Source organism: Fukomys damarensis, unplaced genomic scaffold (genome assembly GCF_012274545.1).
Source record: "Fukomys damarensis isolate Sample0158 unplaced genomic scaffold, DMR_v1.0_HiC HiC_scaffold_12, whole genome shotgun sequence".
Classification (NCBI taxonomy): Eukaryota; Metazoa; Chordata; class Mammalia; order Rodentia; family Bathyergidae; genus Fukomys; species Fukomys damarensis.
The window spans coordinates 372,322-400,020 of record NW_022900924.1 but is presented as its reverse complement, the minus strand read 5'-3'; the positions used below and the strand labels follow the sequence as shown (position 1 = coordinate 400,020).

General features: G+C 51.5%; 1 protein-coding gene across 4 annotated transcripts in view; it reads right to left on the bottom strand.

Annotated features, from left to right (window-relative positions):
- Positions 1 to 27,699, bottom strand: part of Myo18b (myosin XVIIIB) — a 278,729-nt gene that overhangs the window by 176,204 nt on the left and 74,826 nt on the right. For all 4 annotated transcript variants that reach the window (XM_033762282.1, XM_010603683.3, XM_010603687.2 and 1 more), the window contains exon 12: positions 19,726 to 19,870. In XM_033762282.1, coding sequence (XP_033618173.1) covers positions 19,726 to 19,870 — 145 coding nt within the window. The remainder of the gene's footprint in view (positions 1 to 19,725; positions 19,871 to 27,699) is intronic.

Below are 27,699 nucleotides of genomic sequence, written 5' to 3'. Positions count from 1 at the left end.
ATTCCTCTATCTTTGCTCAAGCAAGGCAGTGGCCAAAGCGTTCCCAAGGGATGCCAAAAACCCAGAGATGCCACCCAAGGCACAGAGAAGTAGAACTGGGCACGATCCTGATGATGGAACCAACATTCCCATCTGTCAGACTTTTTCAGCCAGGCACAGTCTGGTTGGGACTGAGTCTACTCATCTACTAAATGGAATCACAAAACCCCAAGACCGCTTCACAGAGTTGTGAGGACCTGGTAGAACGGCAGTTACGTGGCTTCAGGATACCTTGTTATTATTATCTGCCCATCAGCAGGAAAAGACTGTGTGCAAGGGATCCTGGGGGGTGGGTGGAGCCCTGGGAGGTGGGGATTCTGAGCTGAGGCCACGTCCTCTCTGGTGGAGGAAGGGCACATGCTGATTCTGCATCTGCCACCAACCTACTCTAAAGCCAGGGGCCTCACAGTAGACCTCAGGGGAGCACCCAGGTCAGGGACCCCAATGTCCAAGGGAGCAGGGTGTCCTGGAGAACGTTTGGTCCTTCTGCTCACAAAGCTCTCAGGGGAGTGTTGTGTGTGACTAACGTGCCAGACACTGTGCTAAATAAAGGCTTCCCATGGCTCTTCCCACCAATTTATAAAACCCTCCAAGATAAGGCATTCGGGGAATATACTGCAACATGGAGTTGGTTTTTCCTCCTAAAGCATTACAGGAAGTAAGTGGCAGAGTCAGGATGTCTACCTGAGAGTGGCTTCCTGGGTTCTGGGCAGCAGCCACTCTGCTATTCTGCCCTCCTGCCCTGTAACAGCAGAGACCTGACTGGTCCTAGCTTTATCCCTAGCCCTTCGAAGACAGCCAACCACAAAAAGGCACAATAAACCTTTGTAAAGTGAGGGATCAAATGCAGGAACGAATCACTGAACAAATGACAGCTGCTGCTGATGGCCGACCCTGGCCACGCGCCTCCCCTGCTCTGCCACAGTTTGAGAAAGAAAATCCAGGAGCTCCCGGGCCCCCAGGAAACAGCTGTCTGGACACTGGCTGTCCATCAAGCCACGGTGAGGCAAGATCCAACAGGAGGTAAAACAACGTGAGACAGACAGAAGGAACAGCAAAGAGAGATGGAAACAGAGAGAAAAGGCAGAGCTGGCAGGAGGCAAGGAGGCCACACCTGGACTGACCAGAAGCTCAGTGCAGGGACCATTTCTGCACGTGCGCACTGTGTCCAGCCACTCCTCTGGTTGCTGCTGGAAAGTAGGACCCATGGGGGGTGAACACACAGACCCCGACTTCCTTTCCTCTCTCCTTTTCTCGTTCCCCACCCTGCCATGCTTCCTGGACTGGCCCCTTGAACCCTTGTCTGAGCATCCACACCTGGCTCAGGTGCCAAGGCCAAGAGAGATGCAGAGGCCAAAGCCCCGGCCATCACCACACTTACAAGGTGGGGCTCGGTCTTCTCTCAGTCATGCAGGCCAGGGGAAGGCTCCGTGCACACTGCTCTCTCTCCCTGCTTCTCTGCCTGGTCCTCAGAGGCCACCTGCATGGCTGGGGTGAGGCTGGGCTCCAGCCATCATGATATTAAGTGCAGGCCAAGTCAGGGAGTTGCAGGTGGCAGCAAGGTGGGGAGCAGGACAGGTGGCATCTCCCCAGAGCGCATCTCCTGGCAATCATTTCATGGAATATTCATGGGAGGCACTAGGAAAAATGGTTCCTGTGTGATGTTGATTTGGTCAAGGCTTGGGGACACACGCTTCTTACCTACAGGACATTGTGGAGCCTTTAAAGCATATCTTGTGACTCTCCAAGAACAGAAGTTCTGTTAGGACTTATTTGACCAAAGGCTAACGTTCCATGAAACAATAGTGTAGGAAATACTGGTTTGTCTGAAAAAGCCCCACCTGCCCAGGCGACTCTGAACAAACTGCCTCACCGGAGTCACCTGCCATGGTCACTCTGTCAGAAAGAGGCAGGATGGGATTTGAATAAAGAACAAGGGAGACATGACAGAGAGAGGCAGGGAGGGAGAGAGAGTGTAACAGAGCTTTAGATCCTCCAATGTTCAAATTCACCTGCAAAGGTAAGTTTTCCCTTGATTCTCACTGAGAAAGAGAGAGACAACAGACACTGAGACAGAGATAAAGACAGAGACAAAAGGACAGGGAGAGACAGGGAGACACACAGAGAGAAACAGCTCAGCCATTTTCCCTGTGCACAATGAATTCAACTGCTATCAATTACTGTGGCCTCCCGCATTTATTAATAACCAAGTTATTTCTCCTTCCAACAATAGCTGTGCTGTTGCTGAATCACTCAACATTATGTGACTTATTTATAGTGCTGGCACATCTGCCTCCCATTTCCTCACACAGAGATTTACAATCCGGGGCCTGCAAAGGCAGAGACCACCTGCAGGGCAGAGAGAAGCAGAAAAGGCCGGAGCTGCTGCAAGAGAAGGCGTTGCTCTGGAGACCACTGCTGGGTCTGAATCCCATCTGCACCTCAAAGCTGTGAGAGGTGGGTTCCCAGCAGGTCGACCCTCTGAGCCTCAGTCTCTCTTCTGCAAAGGAGCAATAGCGAGCGCCGAACAGATTCTACCCCACGGACAGAGACTCAGGAACTTGCTTTTGCAGACTCCTGAGCAGAGTACATGCTCGCTACAAGTCAGCCTGTTATGGTCACAGTCTGAAACATCCACCTTAAAAATGATGAATGGATCAGAAAGACAAACCCCAGAAGCAAACACAATTCGAATAGCTACAGGGCCACCTACCGAAGTTCTGATTAAGGAGCCAGAGTCTGGCAAAGGCCACCCTGAGGCCTCTTTGGGTGAAAAGGGGGACAGCTGAGAGAACCTGAAGGTGGTTTCAGTTGGGCTGTGCAATCCCCAGTGGAAGATGTTACTCCTTTGAGCCTTGGTTTCCTCATCTGTAAAGTGGAATGGCTCCTCTCCCACTGGGCCATTCCAGGGATGAAGTGAGTCACTGGATATCAAGCCGAGGAGCACAGTGCTCAGGGAGGGGCACACTGCCACACCCAGCTGAGGAACTGCGGGGAGGTCTCTCCAGGCAACAGTAAGGCTCACCTGACCTAGCAAGCTGTTCCCTTGGAGGCTGAATCCTGTGGTCCAAGGACAGCCAGTCACAGCCAATACTTCTGGGTCCTCTCCACGCCTCTGACCCATGCTCAGCACTGAATCTCATCAACACCACAGCCCTACAGAAAGACACGATTGCTAATTCTATTCCTTGTGATCCCAAGGACTGAGCAACCCAGTGTGCTGTAAAGAAGAGACAGGCTTTGAGGACAGGGCCCTTGATCTCGCAGGAGGCACCTGCCCTTCCTAAGTCCCTGACCTTACGTAACTTGCTTCGCTTCTCTGGAACTCTGTCCACTCGTCCACACACGGGTGCAGCCTACCGCACAGGGTTATGAGGTGGATCACGTAAGTCGTGTCTACCAGAGGCTGACCTCTCGGTCAGTGCGAGCAGATAACAACCGCACGGCATCATCACCACCCTTACTGGCATTGTTACCCTTCATCTCAGAACAGTGGGTCCAGGACCCGAGCCCTCCTGTCTCTCCTCCAGCGAAAGGTCCATGGAGCCTGTGCTGCTCGAGGCAAACAGGGAGCCCTAGAGAGCCCCTGGTGCACCCCACTAGGCAAGCTGTCACCCCCAAGCCTCACTGAATCACGTCAGCCACCGCTGTGACTTAGGGGAAAGGGGCCTGATGAGCAGGGGCCCTGGGGGCCACTCTGAAGCCCAGGGTCCCCTGGTGACCCAGCTTCCCCTCTCCCCCCACCCTCCCAGGACACCAGACTGCTAGGCCTTCCAGCCGTGGCCACTTCAGAGAGTTCGTTTTAAAAAATATATATATATAATTGTTTACATCCCAGAGCAGCCATTCCAGCTTAATGAATGAATTCAATATGCTCAGAAAACGAAGAATAAATCCTGGCCTGTGCCCAGAACAGGCCCGGCTGCAGCAGCTGTCAGGCAGGGAGCCAAGCAGCCAGCTGGGCAGGATGGAGGCTGCAAGAGCAGCAGGGCCTGCGAAGGTCCTTGGGCAGGGTGGGCCGGGGGTGGGACTAGGCCTCTGGCTATGACAGCTCTGGGCTGCTGGGCCCAATGCAGAGCCGCCCTGAGGAAGAGGCTGGCAGCCTACATTGCACACGCGGGGCCTCAGGTCAGCATCTCACTGCTAGGGCAAGCAGGTCCCAGCCAGGTGTCACGTGAGGGCCCAAGCCTGCCATGTGGACGCCACCCAGCCTGCAGCTCTCTCCCTGAATTCTTCTGTTTCTAACACTTGGCTTGAGGGGCTGTTCCTGGGGACCCCCTTGAGTGAACTGACCACTCTCCAGTCTGGGTGCCCCTGCCTAGAATTCCTGCCCACCGCCAACACATCAGTGCCCTTGCCTGGTTCTGTGTGTCTTGAGTGAGTAGGAATTCTGTCTCGGAACATGAGGATGGCGCCCCGGGCCGGCAAGGGCACTGTCAACCGGTAGGCAGAGGTGAGGCTGAGATGGGAGGAGGGACGGGAAGACAGAGGGAATGACAGCGGAGAGGGGGAGGGAAGAGAAGGAGCCAAGGAGGAAGGGCCAAGAAGGGAGGAGCCAAGCAAGACGCAGAGCCCTGGACACAAGTCAGGAGAGCAGGAGTCCAGTCTCACCTCCCACAGAGCCTTGCTGTGTAACCCACAGCTAGTCTCTGGGACTGTGCAAAGGACAGGTCAGGCTTACTCAGTCCTAGTCCTTTCCAGCACTCGGACTGTTCAGCCCAGCAGGAGGCTCTCGGGAGAGCCAGTGACTGCCTTGTACAGCCACACAGGGAGCTCACGACCAACAGAACCCTGCACTGGCTGTGGTGCGGCTGAGCTTGCACCCCAGGCCCTCCGTACAGAATGGCCATCTAGCCTGGACTCCACTGTGCTCCTCCTCCTGACTCCAGAACTCTTGCTGTGCTTGAATTCAGAGGTTGAAAAACAAGCAGGGCTGAACCCAGGCTCATCCACTCCCTTGGGGAGGACAAGGCCTGGCCTGTGCCCTGGGCTCCACACTCCTTGTTCAGGGTGAGGCTGATCACTGAGGTGCAGGGCAGCTGGGAAGGGGCGGAAAGGAAGAGAGCCCCTCGGAATGGCCTAGCCAGGTATCTCTGAACCCCAACGGAGTCACAGAAGGAAACCAAGGGCTCAGGGAAGCGGAGGAGGCCCTGCACCCGTCTGCAGAGAGGACAGAGGCAGCGTCCCCGGTGTGGACCCGGCAGGTCCGTGTGCAGAGGCCAAGCCTGCCTCTGGCCCCCATGGCACAGCGCACAGCAGGCAGGAGGGATGGCTTGTACTCTTCAAACTGTGTGGTGAGTTTGTGACTTCACCTTTCTGTGCTCCGACTTCCCCATCTACAAATGGAAACGATAACGCAACACCTAGCCATAGGCATGTGAGGGTTGGATGAGCCAACTCACCACATAACTCACAGGGAAGTGGTCTGTGTGCATGGAAGTGCTGGACACCAGACACACGCTTTACCAAGCAGTCCCACTGCCGAGAACTCGCAGCCCAGAAAGCTCACCTGTGTACACAGTCATCTATGTACCAGGATGCACAGAGTCCTGCTACTTATGATACCCAAACAGCAAGAAACCATATGAATGCTCGCTAACAGAAAAACTGTTAGGTAAACTGAGGCCCACCCATTCCAGGTGACCCTTTCTGGCCAGCAAAGAGTATCAGGGACTTCACCAAGTGTGATGTGGGACAAGCCCAGGACGTAAAAACAGCAATGGCGAGAGAAGCAACTGTGTTAACAGCGGGAACCAAACCACCACCCCGGCACCAGCCCGGCATGGCAGGCAGCTCAGTGCAGTTTTGAAGGCTAGGGCTGTGGCTCAGATGACAGCAACGCACCGTGTCAGCATCCTGGTTGTGATGTGTACTGTGGCCGTGAACAACGCCAGCACTCGGGGACACTGTGGGGGGGTTCATGGGACACTCAGTATGGTGTTCGTAACTCGTGTGACTTTATAATTACTTCAGAAGTTCAAGGGAAAAATTGTCAGGGGGTTAACTCAGTGATGCAGCACCTGCTTAGCACAGGGGAGGTCCTGGAACTGGGCATGGTAGTGCACGCCTGTAATCCCAGCCCTCTGAGAAGATCACAAGTTCGAACCCAGCCTAGGAAACTTGTTAAGTTAGGAAGACTCTGTCTCAAAATGATGGATGGATGGTTGGATGGATGGGTGGATGGATGGGTGGATGGATGGGTAGATGGGTATATAGTTCAACACGAAGACCCTGGATTCAACACACAGTACCACCAAAAAATAAATAAATAAATAAAGGGAGTTCTAAAACAGCCTGTTGGGTAGTGAACCTACCCTGTAGAACCCTGCAATGGTGGATACAAATGTCAGTATCATATGTACGGCACACACAGTGAAGGTGTTTGAGTCTTGGGTCATTGGCTGTAACAAATGGGCCACAAGCAAAGCTGGAGGCTGAGAAGGGAAAAGGGGAGAGATGGGAACTCTGTAATTGCTCGGTATTTCTTTCCTTTTTCCCCCCTTCCTTTGGTACCAGGGATCGAACACGGGACCTTGCACTTGTGAGGCAGGCGGCGACACCACTGAGCTAAAGCCCCAGCCCCTCGCTCAATATTTCTGTAAATACTCCAATTACTACTCCAAATTGTAAAGTCCATTAAACTTTTTTGAAAAGCCTGAAGGGATGATGGGCCTCAAACTGTTCCCAGTGGTCCCTCCTCAAAGGCAGTAGGACCCTAGGCATAAGGAGGGTCTCTCTCTCTCTCTCTCTCTCTCTCTCTCTCTCTCTCTCTCTCTCTCTCTCTCTCTCCTCTCTTCCCTCCTTTCTTTCACTCTATATTCTTTTGTACTTTTCCACTTTTCACAGGAAGACATGAAAGCTTTCCTCGCACAATTGCTTTAAAGCAAGGGGAACAGGCCCGCCTTCCACGAAGCCCTGGACTGTGGAGGGGCACTGCCCCATGGCAAGAGCACCACTGACCCTGGTCTCACGGGCCGTCTGTTCTCGGGGCCTCAGCCCAGTGTGGAGAGTGTCTGGCCACCTCCCCCGTCCCTGGATGGGCTCACCTGGCTGGTGATGGTGATGAGTCCCGGCAGAAAGACCTTGTCGCTGTTGGTTCTCCCTCTCCTTCCAGTGGACACCCTGGATCCCCACGTTCCAGCCCCACTCACTCAGGACCTGATGTCTTTGTCATGACGGGTGGGAGCTACTGGAAGAACCACAGCCCTCTCTATCACCCCATTAGGGCCTACCTTGGCTTATATATGAGCTGCCTGTGCTATATATTAGGCAGTAGGTCAAGAAGAAGTGGCCAGAAAATCCTGCAAAAGACAAATAAGATAAAGCACCCCACTGGCCTTCAGTGAAGAAAGCACTAGGCAACATGACCACAGAGATAGCCATGATTCATCCCAGGTGCCGTTCTGGATTCTGAACTTTACTGCCATCTTTGAGAAGCAATGTGGGAAAATGGAAAGTCTGACTTCCTGGGAAAAGGGTACAACGTCTTCTACAGCTGCAGGACCACACAGACGGCGAGGATTAAAGACCAGCTCAAGGAGCCTCCCTCCTGAGTTGTGCTGGGAGACTCCCCTGGACACTGGGCTTCCCACTGATAAAATAACAAGAACAGCAGAGCTTTGAATATTCAGAACAAATGACGGAAGCTTTACAAGAATGCTGGGAGGTAGACATTACCGTAATCCCACCTTACAGAGGTCAGGAGTCACCAAGATTACACAGGTGAACTAACATTGAATACTGGTCACCTGTAGCCTCCATTCTGAGCTCTCCTCCATTCTGCTTAGCAGCCCAACCTTCCATACAGAGGGCTGTGTGGCGGAGACAGGGTGGAGCCGGGAAGAGGCCCTTCGGAGACAGCAGAGATCTGAGCACCCAGAATGCTCCGGGGACCAGGCCAGACAGCCTTGTGGAGGAGACACAGAGGAAATCTGGGGTCAGACAGGCTGTGCATTCGACCTTCAGTCCAGCACGCTGACTGTGACCAGGACGTGCAACTCTCCTGAGCCTCCGTACCTAACCCATGAAACGGGACACTCTCCCTACCTGTCGGAGTTGCTGTGAGAATTCAGATACAACCCCTGGAAAGTGACCCCAGCCTTGGCCTGAGGCAGGGAACAGGAGGATTCAGGGTGGGGGGATTTTGCTCATGGAAGTTAGACCAGGAAGAGCACTGTGCTGGATTTTAATCTCACATAGCCAAGATGCCCCAAGACACAGAAATTGTTTTTTGCAGCACAGACAGTATGGGCAGTATCCTAGATCTACTCTTTCATGGCAAGAAAGTCTTTGCGGGGTATCTGAGGATGGCGGGGGTGCTGGTAATAAACACAGGGCACGAGCCCACAGAGCATCCTCTGCCACCCCAGCGGGGAGCTGGGAAGCGCCGCTGTGGAGACCTACACGCTTCGTAACATCGCAGTTCACAGCGGCTCGCTGCACTGAGGCCTTGGCCCGTCACCTCTCCGGTCAGCTGCGTGGCCTTCCCTTCAGTCGCTGCTCTTCTAATCTCATTTTACAGACGAGAAAGCTGAGGCCAGAACGCTTAAGTTACTTGTTCAAGGCCACCTTGCAAATCTGGCCACTCTAATAACACCCACTCTATATGCTCTAAAAACTCGCTGCTCCCTGTCCAGGGATGGAGTCTGGTCCCTTTGCCCTTGAAGCTTATCACCAATAGGACACAGCATTAAGTGGTGTAGCTCAGAAAAGGTAATGCAGCTTTCACTGTCACCGTGGGGAAACTCGCCCTTGGGGTCACGAAGCCCCGGTGACATGAGTCAGCCAGTCCAGCCCAGCTGGAGAGCCTGGAGGCCAGGTGCAGAGAGGAGATGCCAAGCTGGTTCTGGTATGTCAGCCCCCCACCGCCCCTGCACCAGCCACCATCTAACTGCAGCCACAGGATAGGCCCCAGCAGCAACATCGCAGGGTCTCCCCAGAGTGCACGTGCTCAGAAGCCCAGGAAAAGAAAGAGCGACAACGGTTTAAGCCACAGAGATGGGGGCTTGTGTGCCACACAGCAGGTAACCACAGGGCTGCAGAGCGAGCGCACGCCGAGTCCTCACTTCAATCTGAGCCCTGTCTGTGTCTCTGGGACGGTGCTCCAACCCTTCCCTGAACTGTCCTTAGCCTGGGGACCTTCTGCTACGCTGTGGAAAGAGCACTGGACTGAGAGTCCAGAGCGATGTGGCTCTGAACGTGCCCTTTCCCTGCCGCAGAAATGTCCTTGTGTGTCATTAAGGGAGGGGCATCGCTGCTCACAGTGCGGCTTCTCCAGGCACCAAAGGGACTTAATACCTGCACCCAGCCCACGTCCAGGACAGCTTCATCGCCCAGGGCCAAAGCAGATGGCAAGTGCTTTGTGGAGGAGAGAGAGCCCAGCTTGCTGAGCGTCTGCTCTGTGCCAAGCACTCTATGTTCACTGACTACAGAATGGAGGTGGGGCTGGGCGTGGTGGTGCACGCCTGGAATCCCAGCACTCGGGAGGCTGAGGCAGGAGGATCGCTGTGAGTTCGAGACCAGCCTGGACTACAGAGTGAGTTCCAGGTCAGTCCCAACTACATAGTGAGACCCTGTCTCAAAACACAAACACAGAATGGAGGTGGGAAGTGAGTGGGTCATTGTCATTTTGCAGACAAGGAAACTGAGGCCCAGAACAGAGAAAAAAGCCACTCGTGCAGGGTTTGTCACACAGCCAGCATCTCAGGACTTAAATGTGTCCTGGTCACTTCCAGTGCCCAGCTCCTCTGTCCCCAGCCCTCTCCTTACCGAGTAAGCAACTGCAGAGCCTCCGCTCACCACCTCTCTAAACTCCCAGCACCACTGCCCAAGCCACGGCCACTTCCTGCCAAAGGGGAGCAGCACGAGCTCGGACGAGCTGCCGTGTGGAGCTCAAGGGATGGTCCAGGCCCCGGGCCCCAGTGAGCAGCACAGCAGCCAGTGTCAGGTGCCCTGGGGACCCCCGCCTGCCAGGTGCTGATGGCGCTCAGAGCCCCTGCCACCGCCTTCCTGTGGAACCCACCAGCCACATTGAGCTCAGAGACAAAAGGCCGTGGTGCTGCATCGCAGCGGGGAGGAGGACGCGGCCCTCTGTCACCACGCGGGCAGACTACCTGAGAGCCAAGGGCCAGCTGCGCCCAGGAGCCAGCGGGCCAGCCAAGCAAGAGGTAGGCCCCTGGGAGCTGCGTGGTCCTTATTCAGTGCCTTTCTCTGTCTGTCCTGCTGTCTGGCCAGCCCCTGGCAGGCTCACGTCTTCTCTCACTTCTGCTCTGCGGCCACCTCCCCATACTATGTACCGGGCCCCACGCTAGGACCCGGGCTACAGCAGTGAGCAGAACCGATGGGGCATCTGTGTGTGAGCAGTTCACTCCCAGAGGGGGACATCATCGGTTGTTGGTAACCCAGTAATCAGTCATCTTCACAGAAAGTAAATGCGTCCAGAAGCTGCTCTGAATACCCTAGCAGGGACCAGCGTTCTGAAGGAGGGAGAACTTGGCATCCAAGAGCTGAGGGCTCAAGCAAGGGGAAGCCGGACAGGGCACAGAGACAAGCCTGCTGCATCAGGACCCTGCGGGCACAACAAGGAGAAAAGCTGGAGATAGCGCAGCACACGGCACGGCACGGCGGCTGCACGAGAGGCACCAGGCCAGGTGGGAGCTGTCCCGGCCCTCCTGTGGGGCCAGAAGAAGCTCTTCTCAGAGCCTACCAGGAGAGGCCGCTCCAGCTGTGGCGGGATCCGACCATGGCGGAGAGAGTGGGGACGAGGGGGAGCCAGGGGACCCCTGGGAAACACCCGGTGGCTTCTGGGACAGGAGTGGTGTCCAATCGGATGATCTGGCTGACAGGGAGACAAGGTGCCCCGCGGAGAGCCAGCCTTCAGCTGTGGCTCTGGGAAAAAGCCCCACCCTGTGATTCCGTGGCCCAACCGCCAGGGACCATCTGTCTCCCAGCCACAAGCTGCTGCCCTCTGCAGGTCAGGTTGGAACAAGGTGGCCTCAGAGCCCGACCTACCTGAGTTCCAGTCCCAGCCTGGGCACCGTCTCCCTACGTGCCCTGAGGGAGCTCTATCTCCTGGAGGCACCTCAGTTTCCCCAGCTGCAGAATGGGCCGAATTTTTCCAAGAGAGTGAAATGCACAGCATACGCCAAAGGCCGGGGTCAGGCAGGTCAGAGGGCCCTTCTCACTTGGCTGCCAGCCCCATTCCCACAGAGCTGGGCACTGGGAGGCCAATTTCAGGAGCTGCACGTGAGCAACAAGGGGAGCAGAGGGTGTACCTGGCCTCCACCCATCACCGGGCCAAAGTGACCCACTCTGTCTTTGTCCCTCCCAGTCTTAGGCCCTTCCCTGACCAGGCCCTGGCCCTCCTCAGCAGAGAATCCTGCCACGCCTCTGAGCAGCAAGGACATCATGGGTGAGCTGAACTGTTGGGGTCCTGTGGGTCCTGTGCCAATGGTGCCAACCATGCCAGCCTCACACATCCCTCCACTAGCACAGCCAGGCAGCATTTGACACAAGCTTGGCTGCCTTCTCCTCGATGCGTAGGCCTGCAGGGCAGGGCAAGTCCATCCCTGACCTCCAGGCTGAGCAGAACATTGGTTGCCCTAAACAACCAAGAAGCCTACATGGGGGGGTATCTACCTGAGACTGCTCATCCTGGGCTAAAAGCGCAGCCCACCTAGGACAGAGCCCTTAACATTCAGGAATACTCCCTCCAAAAGAGCCCAGCTATGAGCACAGTAGGCAAGAAGGGCCCTGGTCTCCACCAAAGCCTGAGAGCCTTAGGATCAGACAGCCCTGAACTCTGACACTTCCTGGCTGTGTGCCCTCGGACAAGTCACACCACCTCTCTGAGCCAAGATTGCCACATCTGAGCAAATAACAAAGGCCCCCTAAAGATATTGTTCTGAATATTTATTCAAGTCCTGGAGTGCAGTCCCTAACTCAGCATAGAAAGTGAGTGCTTGGAAATCATTGCTACCCTACCCCCACCTGGAGGCTTGTGACTCAACTCCAAACAAGATGGGAGCCCTGGGCAGGCATGGGAACAGAAGAGTGGCACCGTCTGGGTCATGTCCAAAAAGGACTGCGCTGGTGGCTGGGGAGGGAGACCACGTGAGGTTAAAAGCAAAAATCAAGCTGGTTGCAGTGGTACCTGCCTGTAATCCTAGCTACTCAGGAGGCAGAGGCAGGAAGATCACATAAGAAGTTCCAGCCCAGCCTGGGCAACATAACAGGACCTTCTCTTAAAAAGGAAAAAAAAAAGAGCTGCTGAAACAACTCAGTGGGGAAACCCCACAAAGTCTAGATGAAACCAAATGCAGGAGGCTATGTGGCTGCAGAGACAGCAGCACTGCAGGGTGGGCCTCTGGGATGTGCCGGGTCTACGCACCACTGTTAAGCTACTTTTTTCTTTTCATCTTATTTTAACCCCACCCCAATTCAGGTGGACGTTTCCTCAGAGGCTTTCCCCTATAAACTGTGCTGTGTATGTGTGTGCACAAGCTCTCCCGGGACAGGAAATGTTTCTCAGGCTGAGGTCAAAGCATATGAAAGCCCCGAGTATGGAGGCCCTGAACTGTGGCTCAGGCAGTGCTGGGCAGGCACAGCTAGAAGCATCACCCTGTGCAGCTCACCTGCATGGCTGCTCCTGACTTGTGTCCATTAGAATGACTAGCCAAGGCGAGAGCATCTGTCCCTGAGTTCTGTGAGTCACCTAGGGAGCTGTCACCTGAGCTTGTGCTCCTGAGAGCCCTAGACTTTACAGTTCCAGAGGAGGAGGCTCAGTGCCTGCAAATGGCGTCTCAAGTGGGGATGGCCTTGAGGGACTGAGCGCTCCACCGCAGCCCTGTGGGGAGTCGGTGTCAGAACTGACCTAAACACAGCACCAAGGGCTCGGGAGGGAGGAAGTGCAGTCCCTCAGGCTGTGCTCAGAGATGGACCCACATCTTGTCACCTGCATCAACTATGTGTCTGGTCCTGAGGAACACGTCTTCTGTAAAACAAGCATCGTGACAGTTCTCACTCCTCCCAGACTGTGCCAAAGAAGCAGTGACATCACCTGATCTATAAGCACTCAGCACAGGGCTCCCAGGAAAACAAGGGATTCAACCCTTACCCGGGAAGGCACCGGCTGTGTGACACCAGGGAGGTGACCTGCCCTCTCTGTCTCTGGGCTCTGTCTCCTTATCTACAGAGATGGAGGAAAGCAGATACACAGAAAGTCCTCTGTCGTGCGCCAACTCTTCTGCTCCATACTTTTCTGACTCACTGAATCCTCACAAGCGGCCTGCAGAGTGGGTACTAGCGTGAGCCCCATTGTGCAGAGGAGGAAACAGGTTCAGACCTTCCCAGGCCAACTCACCCAACAGGTAGGCTCCCAACTAGGGTGGGGCACCATTTTTCTCAACCGGATCATTACCTGAGTCTGATCAGATCACAGACATCAGAGGTACTAGTGGTGGCTGTTGTTGCTTTATGAGTTCAAAAACTCCGAGTGTGGTTATACGGCCCCACGTCTCCCCACAGGGGAGATACTGGTTTTATAGAATACGATCAGGGCTTTCAAACTCAGCTAAGGAAGCCAGGCACACTGGGAGGAAAGTATAAAAAAAAAAAAAAAAAAAAAAGGCTTGATTAATGAAAATGATTCTTAATATATTTCAAAATGATCTGTTATGACACAAGCAAAGACATTTATATACGACTGTGAAATTCTTAATAGCTGATTTTAGAACAACCTATTATGAAACCTTCCAAAGCAGAATGTATAGTGAGTAAATCATCAGGCGGGGCCTCCAGGCAGACTGACAGGCATTCTTCTTAAAATAATGTAGAGGATGGGTGGGAGGGGAGAAGGGGAGGAATTATTGCCATAAGCGTGTTAATAAAATATTTATAAGCGTGACTTTCTCCTTTATCACAGGCTTACACATGGACAGGGCATGGAACGACCCCCCACCCCACCCTATCCCAGGAGAGAAAGGAATCACCCTGGGTCCCTTCCCTTCTCTGATACAGACTGCCAGGCTGGGGGCTCCCACTGTCCCTGCTGTGTGGACTTGCAAAGAGGGTGCGGGTGTGAGCATGGACACAGGAAAGCAGGTCTCATCCACGGGTTGGCCCTCTTCCCTGGTCCTGCAGAGAAGTGCAGGAGGGAGCAATCCTAGGAGACCTGGCTGCTGTGTCCAGGCAAAGGGCTGTGTCGCCCTCACAGAGGGCTGGCTCCGTGACACCAATCCTTCGAGCTGCCTTCTACTGAGGGTCTCCTGGAGCTGGTCGTTGTGGATGGCCTCCCTGCCACACCGCCCTGTCCTGTACGTGTCACCCACATGTGTCCCAGGCTCTCCCTACAGGGCCTCTCTGTACCTCCTCTGCTTTCTCTGGCTGCGAGAGCAGGCTCTGCCGGTGGGAGGCAGTACAGGTGCTGGGAGGCCCTGACCGCAGCAGCAGAATGGGTGGATAAGTCCCAAGCCATCTCACCTCTAGGAGCCAGGGTCCTTGGAGTCTCCCCCAGGCTCTCCGTGGGCCTGCGCCCCAAGTGCCCAAAGCTAAACTTCTCCTTCATTCGGCTCGTCCAGCTGCCTTCCCTTCCGTCTGCTCTCCCAACCTCATCCAGGGCCCACTGGGGTCCTTTCCCAAGTAAATCTCTGTCTGGAGCCTGCTTCGGGGGAGCCCAGCCTAAATCACTTTCCTTGTCCTTAGTCCACTCAGTGCTCACATCACCCCTCCTTAACCCGAAATGTAAATCTCTGTCTGGAGCCTGCTTCGGGGGAGCCCAGCCTAAATCACTTTCCTTGTCCTTAGTCCACTCAGTGCTCACATCACCCCTCCTTTTAACCCGAAGGAAGAGGACACAGAAGCTCAGCGAAGTTCAGTTTGAACCCAGATCTAGGAGCCCACGCCCTGCAGTTCAGGCACCTATGCCTTCTGGTCTCAGTGTTCCCATCTGTTAAGTAAGTTTTGCTTCCTTCAACACATTCGCAAGCCAGGATGCCCAGGCCCCATTCAGAACTTCCATGCCTCCCTGCTCTGTGCTCTACACCAGCACAGCCTCAACTGCCAATGGTGAACACAGCTGATGATTTCAAATTCAGAAATCACATCTCTCCCAAGATGGCAAGCTCTCAAGAAGGGACAGCATCTTCATTACCTCTCCTTTCCTACCTTCTGGCCAGCACAGAACTAGCTACAAAGTTGATGCTGATTCACCTCAGTGATAGGGGTGGCTCTTGTGAAAAGATTTAATGCCCACAAGGATATCCAAAGTCCTCAGCTTGGGGTCAAGGTCATGATGCAAGAAACAAATAATTACCAGGCCCCAGAGAACAACTGTCTCACAGCTCAGCCTATCCAAAGTGACTCTCCATGGCTGACACAAAGGAAATCAGGGTGGTCCCCACATTCCACCCAAGCTGAAAAGAAAAACCTTGCCTCCCCAGTAAACACCCACTGAGAGCAGACCAAGATGGTAGCCTCAGCCTTCTGGGAACAACAGCCCTTCCCCACAAATGTGGCTTGGGCAGAGTTGTCAATCAAAGAGCCCATCCTATCAGGGCCAAGAAAATGGTCACATGCACCAATCAGATGCTAGTACCTTCGCAGTCCCTTATGAATTTGGGAGATAAGCTCCTGCCTCTCCTTCTCCCCATGGAAATCAGTCACCCCAGAGGGAAGAAGGTTTGCAAGAAGCCCTCTAGTCTGGCCAGTCCACATGCTCAGGATGAAGGGACTCTCACCTCCGGGCCTGGGGCAAGGGCCCTGTGCTGTGCTGAGATGTTCCCTGGAAAAACCAGATGGCTCCTCTCTGCTGCCTGTGCAGTTGTTAGGAGTGCAGATTCTGGAGCTAGATGGATGAGGTTCTGATCCCAGCTTTGGCACTACCTTGCTGGGCAACCTTGAACAAGTCACCCAACCTCTCTGCATTCTATAAAATGGGGTAATGCTAACACCCACCTGTTGGCGTTCATGAGTGGATACATATAAAATGCCTGGGACATGGCCAGGTGTACAAACAGTGCTACGAAAATGTTAGCTATTCCTGCTGTGGTTACTATGACTACCATTACATCTTAAGTAGTATGGGATGTTTCTCTCTGAGGTCCTTTCTAGATTTAGAGTGCTACAATGACATGAAAAGGGAGCTAGCACTCCAGGTAGGTGTATCTGGAATGGACTCCAGATTCCACGGGTTCCAGAAGTTCCTGAAATTCTTGGGGCCCAGTGCACCCTCATGATGAAAGCTGCAGAGTCCATCTCGCTATGGAAAAACACACATTCTCCCATTTCGGCATCTATCCTGACTCCCTGTGGTGAGTTCAGCAATGGCCCACACAAGTTACGTCCACATCCTAACCACTGGTGCTCACAAACATGACTGATTGAGAAAAAAAGGTCTTTGCAGGGTTACCCAAGTGAGCCAGCCCCACACCCAGCAGTAAGGATGCTTAGAAGAGATGGAAGGTGGTGTGACACAGGAAAAAACATAAGAAGCCAGAAGCAGGGACTGGGGTGATGTGGCCACAGGGCAAACAATGCCCACAGCCACCCACCAGAAGCTGGAAGAGGCAGGAGAGATTCTCCCCTACAGCTTCTTGGGGGTGCTGCCCTGCTGACACCCTGACTTCAGGCTTCTGCCCCAGAGCTGCGAGAGGCTATTGTTCTGAGCCATCAAGGTTGTGGTAGCTTATTACAGCTGTTTGGGAAATAAATGCACCCTGAAATACAGAATACCCTCGCTTAGGGTGGGGGTGTTGGTACCTGGGCCCAGTCAAACACTTCGAATGCAAGCTGGTCATAGTGACGCTTGCCTATAATCTCAGCACAGTGGGAGACTGAGGCAGGAGGATCACAAGTTCTAGCCCAACCTGGGCAACTTCGTGAGACTCTGTCTCAAAAGACAAAATAAAGAAAGGGATAGGGATGTACCTCAGTGAAAAGGCCCTGGATTGAACCCATGGGACCCCAAAACAAAGGCACCCTCTCATGCAGCTCCTGAAGTTTGAATGTGTGCCCCAAAAGGTCATGCTTTGGAAACCAAGGGCCGAGAGCAGCACTGTAGACAGGTGAGCCTTTGGGAGGTGAGTGGACCAGGAGGCTTCTGCCCTCATGGATGGACTAATCCACTCAGGAAATCATGGCCTCACAGCTTCTGCAGAAGGGGTTTTATTATGAAAGGGGGCGCCCTCTGGCACACTCTCTGTGTCTCACCATGGGACGCCTCTACCACACCACACGACTACGCAAGAAGGCCCCTCCGGATCCAGCGCTCTGCCCTTCAGCTTCGCAGCCTCCAGAACCGTGAGCCAAACATTTCTACTCTTGATAAATCATTGAGGTGCTTTGTCACAGTAGCACAAAATGGGCTAAGACACTGACTTAACTCTGAAACTTCCCAGACGAGAAAACTGAGACCAGAGAGACAGTGGACTTGCTTAAGGTCACACAGCAAGTTGGGGTTACAAGTAGATTTCTCTTTTGTTTTTTCACGGCCATTTTATAACTGCACATAATTATGGAGTATCATTTTATGTTTTAATACATGTACACATTGCATATTGACCAAATCAAGATAGAGCTTGACAGGACTAGTTACTAAGAGAGCTGGATTTCTGGTATCTTTCTCCTGATCTGGCTGGATGTGAGGAGGACAGAGGAATTTTCCAGAGCACAATCAAACAAGTGGGTGGTGCAGAGGAACAAAGATCCTGGAGCACTGTGACCTTCCATGGAAAAAGCGCAGAATAGGGGTCAGCAAACTTTTCTATAAAGGAACAACTAATAATCACATTCTACTTTGCAGTCCATGAAATCTCTGAGTAAAAGTAGCCATAGACAGGTAAATGAATGGATGCGGATGGGCTCCAATAAAGCTTTAATTATGGACACTACAATTTGACTATTGTATAATTTTCAAGTGTCCTGACATATTATTCTGAAATATATATATATATATGCATATGATCCTTCCTATAATAAAAATGTACAAACTATTTCTACTGTGCAGGCAGCACAAAAGTCGAGAGCAGGCTGATGAGGGTCAGGGGCTGTGGTGTGGGAATCCTGTGTGGATGAGTCAGGTGCAGAGGTGGGCTCTGATGGGGGACTGGGTTGGTACAGAAAGGGGAACGTACCCCAGGCTGGAGAGGAGACCAGAGTCTTACTCCCTGGCAAGCACGGACCAGGTGGGCCTTGGGGACTGAAAACTGCTACAGAGACATCACAGCCCCCAGGCAAAATGGCAGTGACATCCTAACAGCCAAGGCACCCAGGATGGCTCATGGCTGAGTTCTGGGAAGGTAAGTGGCATTTGCCCAGCCAAGCATGGCTGTCCTTGGCTTGGACCAACTTCACGAGTCCCACCCTACCTACCCCTGACTCAGCATGACTTTTAGAAGTTTCCAGAATGAAATCAAGAGGTTACTACTGTTTGTGGCTCAAATGGATGGCAATCAAAGGAAGGACACACACACACACACACACACACACACACACACACACACACGTGGACATGGCAGGAATGATGGCCGTCGTTTCCCCAAGGTCTCTGTCATCTCTCAGAACAACCCAGACATTATCAGAGTCACCAGACAGAGCTCAGTCCACACATGAGTTTGTTCCACAAATAAGTTCCAACCCTATATCCTGAGCCCAAAGAAAGTGGCTCTTTGCTGGAAGGAGCTAGGCGAAGACACAATCACCACGTAAGGCTCCTGTACCCCATGAGGCAGAAGTCACATTGTTTCTGATCCCTACTTTCTCCCCAGAACCTTGTGCAGTGCCAATGAAAGAGCAGAAGAGACCAGAGAGGGAGGTGAGGAACCTTGAATGCCAAGTCCAGGGATTCCACTTGATTTAGCAGGGGAAGGAAAACCCCAGGAAAAATCTACACAAGAGAACAGTGCAATGGCTCAACATTGTAGAACAGACCCAGTAGTCACGATGGCAATGGAGAGAAGGAGGAGTGAGAGTATCGGCGAGGAGCCTCTTCCAAGAGTCCAGCGCAAAAACTTTAAAGGAAAGCACCCAGTCCAAGATGATAGTAGAGACAAAGCCAGAATAGAAACGATGCCGCTGGGAATACCTGCAGCACAGTGAATGACTCAGTAGCTACGAAGAGCAGAGCACAAGAGATGAATCAGCCCCTTAGAGGCCAGAGTTCAAAGAGGGGTCATCAGGAAACAGACAATTACAGAGGGGCACAAAGAGAGCACGATCGGCCTTGGGGCACAGAGTGAGGACACCGCCCTGACACCCATGGGGAAACAGCAACTTGGCTGTTCATTGCTGGCCTCCCCCTTACACATATGAACAGCTGCTCAGCCCACACGCCAGCCATGAATGGATGGCCACTTACATTCAAATAATTAAAATTAAATGCTATTAAAGCTTCAATTCCTTGTCCAAACTGGCTACATTTTGAATGCCCTACAGTCACATAGAGCTGGTGGCCACTGCCACAGACAACACAGATAGAAAACCTCTCTCTTTGCACAATGCTGGGCTAGGTCTGCTTGCAAACTCTCATCCATTTCTGTCCCGACACCCCTGGTTTCAGTGTCCCAAAGAGCAGCCCCAGAGGCAGTGGTGACAGACTGACCCAGTCCCCACCCCACTGAGAGAAAGGCCTTGTCAGACACCTGCCAAAGGAGACAGCTGGCTGCCCAGGTGCACTGAGCAGCAGGGACATACCTTTGCAGGCACCCGCAGCACCGAGGTGGTATATGGCCGCCAGCACCCGCCAAATGGCCCGCTGCTCACCCTCTGTGATGCCCAGTGTCTCCATGGCACCCTGGAGCTGGGCAAAGGCTGCTGCATCCTTCTGCTTGTCTTCGGGCTGAGAGCAAAGGGAGAGAGAGAAAAAGAGGCCATCATGACAGAGAAAATGCAAATTCATTACTTGAAGCTGGGGTCAGTCTTGGAGGACTTGAGGTCAGTTTATTACCACAGTAAATCCTCCACCATTAAGCTAAGGAGTGTTGGCATCCAAACTCAGACTGCTGGGAAAATTACAAAAATCACTTCAGAGTGACTCTGGGATGCAGGGTGGTTTCCACTCATTCCCATATACATCCTGGACCGATTTATCAAGGCACTGCCTTGTGCCTCGTCTGGTCCACAGCTACAAAGATTAAGCACACCCAGATCATGACTCTGAGGCCTTCTCAAGGTACAAGTGGAAAGATTCACAAAAGGAATGAAGTGGGAACAGGCTATATGGGAGACTCCAGATCTAAGTGAGAACCACAAACTTTGCAGAGCCTACAAGATGAGACAAAATTGTGGTTGACATCTGAAGACAAATAGGCAATGTTGACCAATTTAATGTGACAGAGGTCCTGATAGGCAAAGAAAGCCACATATGCAAATGAGATTTTTGGAGACAGCATGTTATTTTGGGAGGTGGATCAGACAGAAAAGTGCAGAGACAAGGCAGGAGAAGCCAGCAAGATCAGAGCTCGAAGGTCTCAGGTACAACACTAAAGAGCACGGGGTTGAAACTCTCGCCATGGTTGGCAAATACTGACACAGATTGGTGCTCGCATATCCCTTCCTGGGCCCATGCAGACATCATTAATCAATCAGGATCGCACAGCAAGCCAGGGAGCCCAGATTCATTTCAGAACATCGTTTGCCTTAGTGACCAAAATGGAACATGACTGCCATCACCAGAACAGCAGTGGGAAACTGCCAAAATACTTTTTTAAGCAGGAGGAAAGAGAAAAATGACATGATCAAGTGTTTATGTGTTGCAGAGTTTTTTATGTATTTTTTCAGATTCATAATCCCAATTATGTTTGATTGAATATTAAAATGAGTTTGAAACCCCTGTGTGCAGCTCCATCTGGCTGAGGCAACTCCGCCCAAAAGCCTGCAGGGTAGAGGAAGTGAGCCGGGAACAGAAATTCAGTTGCCAGTAATCCACTAGCAGATAGTGAGACCCTGACTTGCAGTCGGCCTGCTCAGAGATCATAGGTGATGAACCACAGTCTGTTGGGGCTAGCAGGTCCTTGAATTTTATAAAGTCCCATGCTCAGAGAGGATATGATACTTGCCCAAGGTCACACCGTAAATTCAATGTCAGATACAAGACTAAAAGCAGGATTTTCTGACTATTTCCAAGCCATTTGTCCCTTCCACTCAAGCCACTCTTCTAACTAACTGGGAAACATGAGGATCATTGACCAATGGGGACAATATCAAAGCGTGGGATGACATTGAGAGATATGCTGTGGAAACATTTCCATTAATAGTAAAAGCATGTTCCACTGATCCATCATATTTCTGGGACACCACAGGACCACAAAATCCCTAGCAACCAGGAGCTCAACCTAGCAACTGCAGCTGCTCCGCTGGAGCCAGCAGAGGGAAGGAAGGCAGCGTCTTACCAACACGCTCTCTGGTATTTATGAGATTTCAAAGCAGCAGAGAGAGGACACTGGGAGGACAGCAGCCACACATCACAAGAGGACTCCATCATCTGCCATGTAGCTAAGGCAAAGGGAAGAAGGGGAAAACGTCCGCAGAACCTCATTTGTTTCTTTTGCTCCCCCACAGCCTCACATCTCTTAGGAAACACAAGACATGCGCCAACACATATGTGTGCTTCTGGTCCAAAATGACCAGGCTAAAAAAAAATACTCTTATAAACTTGTAGAAAACTAACTTCTTTAAACACCTAAGTGCCTGACAAAAGCTGCTCCCTGGATCTAAACTAAAATAAGTTCAGTGAAGAGAACACATCAACACATGGCCAAATATCTTTCAAGAGGAGAAGAGATTCACAAAGGGTGCTCTGCTCAGAGCACAGTGGTGGAGTTCTGTGCAACAATGAAAAAGATTCAGCCACTGACACAAGCGAACACATGCAGGAATTCTATGGGCCCCGTGCGGTGTCAAAGAAGTCAGACTCAAAAGGTCAGTCTCCATCTGTTTTCTGTTTCTATTTTTAAAAAGTGTTTTTTTTTTTTTTTTTGAGACAAGGTCTCACTATGTAGTTGAGACTGACCTGGAACTCACTATGTATCCCAGGCTGCTCTCGAACTGACAGCTATCCTCCTGCCTCAGCCTCCTGAGTGCTGGGATTACAGGTGTGAGCTACCACACCTTGCTTTTCTATAAAAAAATTTTTGAGGCTATTTGATTTATAAAGAATGGATATGTATATGACCCACAGTTTTGAAAAGTCCAAAACATGGTGCCAGTATCTGGTGAGGGTCGTATTACTGCACAGTAATGAGCATCCCAAGGTGAGGCAGTGAGCTTGCTTCCCCGGCTCCCTCAAGTCTTCCTGTAGACTATCAGTGCCACTGCAGGGTCCTGACTCTTGTGACTTCACCTAACCCTAACTATCCCCGAAAGGCCCATGTTAAATACCATTAACACAAATTTAAACTGGGCATGGTGACACAGTACTCTGGGAGGCTGAGGCAGGAGTATTACAAGTTCAAGTACAATGGGCAACTTAGCAAGGCAGTGAGACCCTGTGTCAAAATAAAAAACAGAACAAAGCTGGGGTGTAGCTCAGTGGCAGGCCTTGGGCTCATTCCTAAGTATGGCAAAAGCACACACACACACACACACACACACACACACACACACACAGCGTGACACTATTTACACGAAGCCCGAGAGTAGGTAAAATCAACATGAGGTAAGAGATCTCAGATGGGGTCACCTGGGCGAGGACTGCCTGGGGGGCTCTGGGAACCTCTGGCAGAAGGAGGAACGTTTCACATCTTGTTCTGGAGGGAGGTGCTTTCTGATGTGCTTTGGAATAGAAATATCTCTGAGTTGTTCATTTAAAACTAGCATAATTTGTACACTTTCCTGTATGTTTTCAATTTTTCTTTAAAAAAATCAGAGCATGAGAAAGAATCTAATTGCAAGATGCTTGGGGTTTGTGTGGTGCAATCAAAATCTCAAGGTCAACTGAAGATTGCAAGTAATTTTGTGGAAAAAAAATCTAAAATGTTCTCTTCATTTTCAAGTGGGCTGGGTTTAGTGCACTCAGGGGACTCCTGAGATGCAGAGAAAGGCCAGGCCTGGGTTTGGGGCAGACAGAACCAGCTGCACTGGCAGTCTCCACTCCGCACTCCCAACTGTGTGGCTTTGCCCACATCTCTTGTCCCTGCATGGAGGCCAAGTTTCTGCTTTTTAAAATGGAAATAATAATCCACTGTGCACGAGGACCAAGTGAGTCTCCCTAAAGCTCTCAGCACCCTCCGCTGCACACAGTGGTGCTCAATAAGTGTTGGTCTCCACTTACTCCTGCCTCCGTCCCCCCAGGCCTCTGCCTGCATTGCTCCACATTCTGGGGACACCTTGCCCACTGTGGCCCCCACTGTTGCCAGCATTAACACCCAGATGTCAAGGGAAGTAAATCACGCCTGGCCCTGCCCTCAAGGGACTCCCAGTGCCCTCAGGGACACGGGTGTGCCAAAAGATGATGACACCCAGAGGAGTGCCACAGGCTGCAGACTGGGCTGGGCGGCATGGGGGCTTCCTGGAGGAAGTGGTAGAGGAGGCAAGCTGTGGGGGGCCAACAGGAGGGGCAGGGCAGAGCAGGTGCTGAGGGGCAGTCAGGGTCTCGGGCAGAAGGGCAGCTGGGGAGCAAGGGCTGGGCCCAGCAACTCTGGGGCAGTAGGTCCCAGGCTTGCAAGCAGAGCCCAGGGCCACAGGGACCAGGTGTCCAGGCGGAAGCCGCCCTCTGGTGCAGAGGGGGCATCCCTAGACCTTCCTCCCACACGAGCTCGGTGGGTCCTCCAGCAGGGCTGGGCCGGAGCAACCCACTCACAGGCATGGAACTCAGCGTGGCCAGCAGGGCTCCCCACACGCATCTCCAAAACCGACCTGCAGGGCCCTCCACCCCTCCCCCTCCTGTACCCACACAGGCTCTGGCAGGAAAACTCTGGACACCGACTCAACCCATTGTGAAAAGAGACACTCCATGGGGCTGCAGCGGGGTGAGCCTCATGGAGAGCTCAGGAGGTAGGTAGGTACCCGCCAGAGCCAGGAGCCGTGTGTCCCTTCCTGAGAGGCTCCACCCTGACCCACTTCCCCTCTGCACAGGCGGAGTCTGTGACCTGGGGAGGAAAAAACTATTCACTGAGCACTCAATACATCCTACCAGGCCCACCGACCGAACAAAGCAGGGTGGGTCTCCCCAACTGAGAGGAGCAAACCAAGGCTCAGAGAGGCAAAGATACAGGTCCAAGGCCACCTAGCCGGGAAAGGTCCAAGTGGCAGGAATGCTCATCTAGGTCCAGCTCCTGGCCGCTCCTCCAGGCAGTCTTCCCTGATAGGCTCCCCTCCCTGCCCCTCACCTGGACTCAGCCTGGGCCCATGCTCCTGTGGCACAGAAGGACCAGCTAAGATGGCCACGGTGTCCCCCACCCAAGACCCAAACATGAGGTCTTTGACCTCAGAGACCCAGCTAAGGACGTGGCACCTAAACACTCAATAAATGGCCACTGATGGACGAATGAGAATGAGCTGTCCCTGATGTCCCCAAGTAAGAGCCATTGATGCCTGAGTACAACATGAGCCCCAGTGAGTTGGTGCCCTTGCTGTTCATCTCAGGTCTAAGGACCCCAGGTGCCCAGGCTGGCTGACCTGGTAAATGATACTGCCGAGGGAAATGACAGTGTAATGAATAGCTCTCCACCCACCACAACAGCCAAAGACTAGAAGGGTGAAAAGATGTTGTTTTAGTAAACTTGTGGCGAGTTTGGCACGTTCATTTGATCGTTTACACAACAAACACTTATTTTGTACTTGCAACGTGCATGGCTAAGAGCTAGGTCTGATGTCTTTGGCAGTGAACAAGACACATAAGAATCCCAATCTCATGAAACTTAGGGCTGAGGGGGGACAGACGAAGTAAACAAACAGTGTGGTGCAAGATGAGAGATGGTTACTAAGGAGACAGCAGGAAAGACACTAGCAGGACAGGAGTGGGAGCCAAAGACAGTTATGGGAGTCTTGAACAGATGCACAAATTCCCTGGTACCACATGGTAGACAGTGACATAAAGGCTCTAAACCATGTAAATGGACCACATTAGGAAAACACTTCAGGGAATCAGGGCTCCTCTGTGAACAAAAATCCTGTTCATGAGAAGTTTGAATTACATATACTTTGTTATAAACTATGTAAAACATTACCAAGAAAAAATAATGGAAGAAAATCCACAGAAATGCTACCAATGGATTTTTTCAGGTGATGAAGTTGTTAGCGCTCATTGTATTGTTGTAGGACTTATGTGAGTTTCTTTTGTTTTATCTTTATAGGTTTTTTTCTGATTTTCCCACAGGAAGTATTACTAATTTTTAAAGCAGATTTTCACTAGAAATCTAAACTTGAGGTAGGCCTGCCCCTTCAACCCAGTGCACCAAAGAAGCCCAGCCGCACCAACATAGCAGTATTCATGCCCCACCCCACCCTGCGAACAAGAGAAAAAGGCCTCTCTGAGGCTCCTAGATGAAAACTGAAGCCCACTGGAAAAGTGAAGAAAATCTGTGATAAAGGCAGACCAGACCACCATAGTTGGTAAGTCGGAGGGACCAGCACTTCACAGTGGAATGTGGTGACAGCTGGTACCTGCAGTAGAACCTTGCAGAGTTCAACCCAGCAGGAGGTCAGAGATCTCAACTTGGGCCTTGCAGCCAGAAATCAGCCTGAACCTCAGGGGACAGCTGCTGGCTTGCTGAGACTACTTAGATCTGCACCCTCCTGCCCATGCTGTCTATTGTTTCAACAGAGGCACACCCTGAAGGAGGCACTCTATTTCTGTTTGTATTTTTTATTTTCAAAGTAATATTTTTCTCCTATCTTCAATCATTTAACACATTTTTCTTTTTCATTTAATTTCTTATTTTTTTCCTTTTTTCATCTTTTTCTTTTCTTCTTCTTCCTCCCCCCTCCCACCTTGATCTCCATTACACTCCCTTTTTGTTCCTGTTCCTATCCTAATTCGAATTTATTTTCTTTCTTTTCCCTCTCTCAATCGCCATTAGTTTTAAAAGGAAGTGATTAATTACACTCTCTAGCCTCTCTATTGCTGTTAGTTTGTTCTGTTCTTCTGTATATTTTGTTGTCTTCTCCTCTCCTCTTCGACAGCTCCCTAGAGTTTGTGTGATCTTCCTGTATCCTCGGACCTCACTTCTAATCTTTCTCTATCCTATCTAAACCTCCCTCCCCAACTCCTTCTAAATCCCCATCCTGAAGGGTCAAGTTGATACATTGAAGAGTTTATTCACTATAAACATATTTTGGGCTTGTCTTTGATCTTGATTTAATTCACAAAGTTAAAGGTGATAGATCAGTAACTACCACAAATTGTCATTTTCTAAGCTGTGCTTGATGCTACTGTGTTGCTGATTGTATCACTTGGGCTAAGGTGTTGTGATTGATCTAATCAGTTGTTCTCCGTGGTATAATGAAAATGAGATTGCCTCAGAGTCATTAGAGACTCAAAACCTAAAAACCAGCTATATCTGGAAGATCAAAGTGTTAACCCAGGAATTCAACCAAGGATAGTACCAACAACAAAAACAGAAATGAGAAGACATTTAAACAAGACACAAACACAGACTTCCAGCCCATCAAAGGTAAACTCAGGGGGAAATGAGGTGGAAAAGTCTGACAGTCAACCATCTGGACACCCTGAACCCACAGCACAGGAAGTAACAAAACAGATAAATGAGGCCCTAGGAAAATTCAAAACAGAAATAATTTCCCAGATAACCACAGAGATGGTGAGAAGAATGAAAGATGTGATTACAGACTCTAGAACAGAAACAGATAAAAAAAATAGATGAGCTCAGGACCAAGATGGAAAACATGAATGCCCAGCATAGGAAAGAAATGGAATCCATGAAAGAAATTCAAACAGATATCCAGGAGATTAAAAACTCATAAAGCATTCACAGCACAATGAACAAATGTGAAGATAGAATTTCATATATAGAAGATAGGATTGCAGTTAGTGACCATGAAAAGAGAGATATCTTGATAAAGAAGATGTGGTTTTTCTATAAAAGGAATACTACTCAGCCATAAAGAATGTGAAATTAGGAGAACCATGCCTGCTCCCGACCCAGCCGCCATCGCTCAAGCGCCGGGAGGTAGGCCGGCCCCGATCCACCACCGGAAGGAGAACCATGCCTGCTCCCGACCCAGCAGCCATCGCTCAAGCACCGGGAAGGTAGCCGCATGCCCCTGAACCCTCCCCGCCCTCCCGCACTCTCAGACCTCCTGACCGTGCAAGTCTTTGGACCCACTCTGCAGAGGCAGAGGTGGTCATCAAGGGTATTTTTCTGAGTTCCCAACTTTGAACATCTTTAAAGAAAGGGCATGGGAAACCTGTAATAGAACATTGTGGAGTTCAACCATTCAGAAGGATGGGAAACTCAATCTGGGCCTTGCATCCCGAGGTCAGTCAGCGTCAGGGGGTTCAGCAATCAGCTAACTGAGATCAGGGGTCTTGCATCCTCACTCTGTCTGAGCCATTAAATGGTAAATATACTATACTGAAAAGTTTGTTCACTGCAGACATGTTCTGGACTGCTTCTTGATTTCAATTTAATTCAAATGATTTAAAGGTGATAGACTAGTGACTACCGCAGGTGGTCAGTGTCCAAGTTGTGCTTGATCTTAATGTGT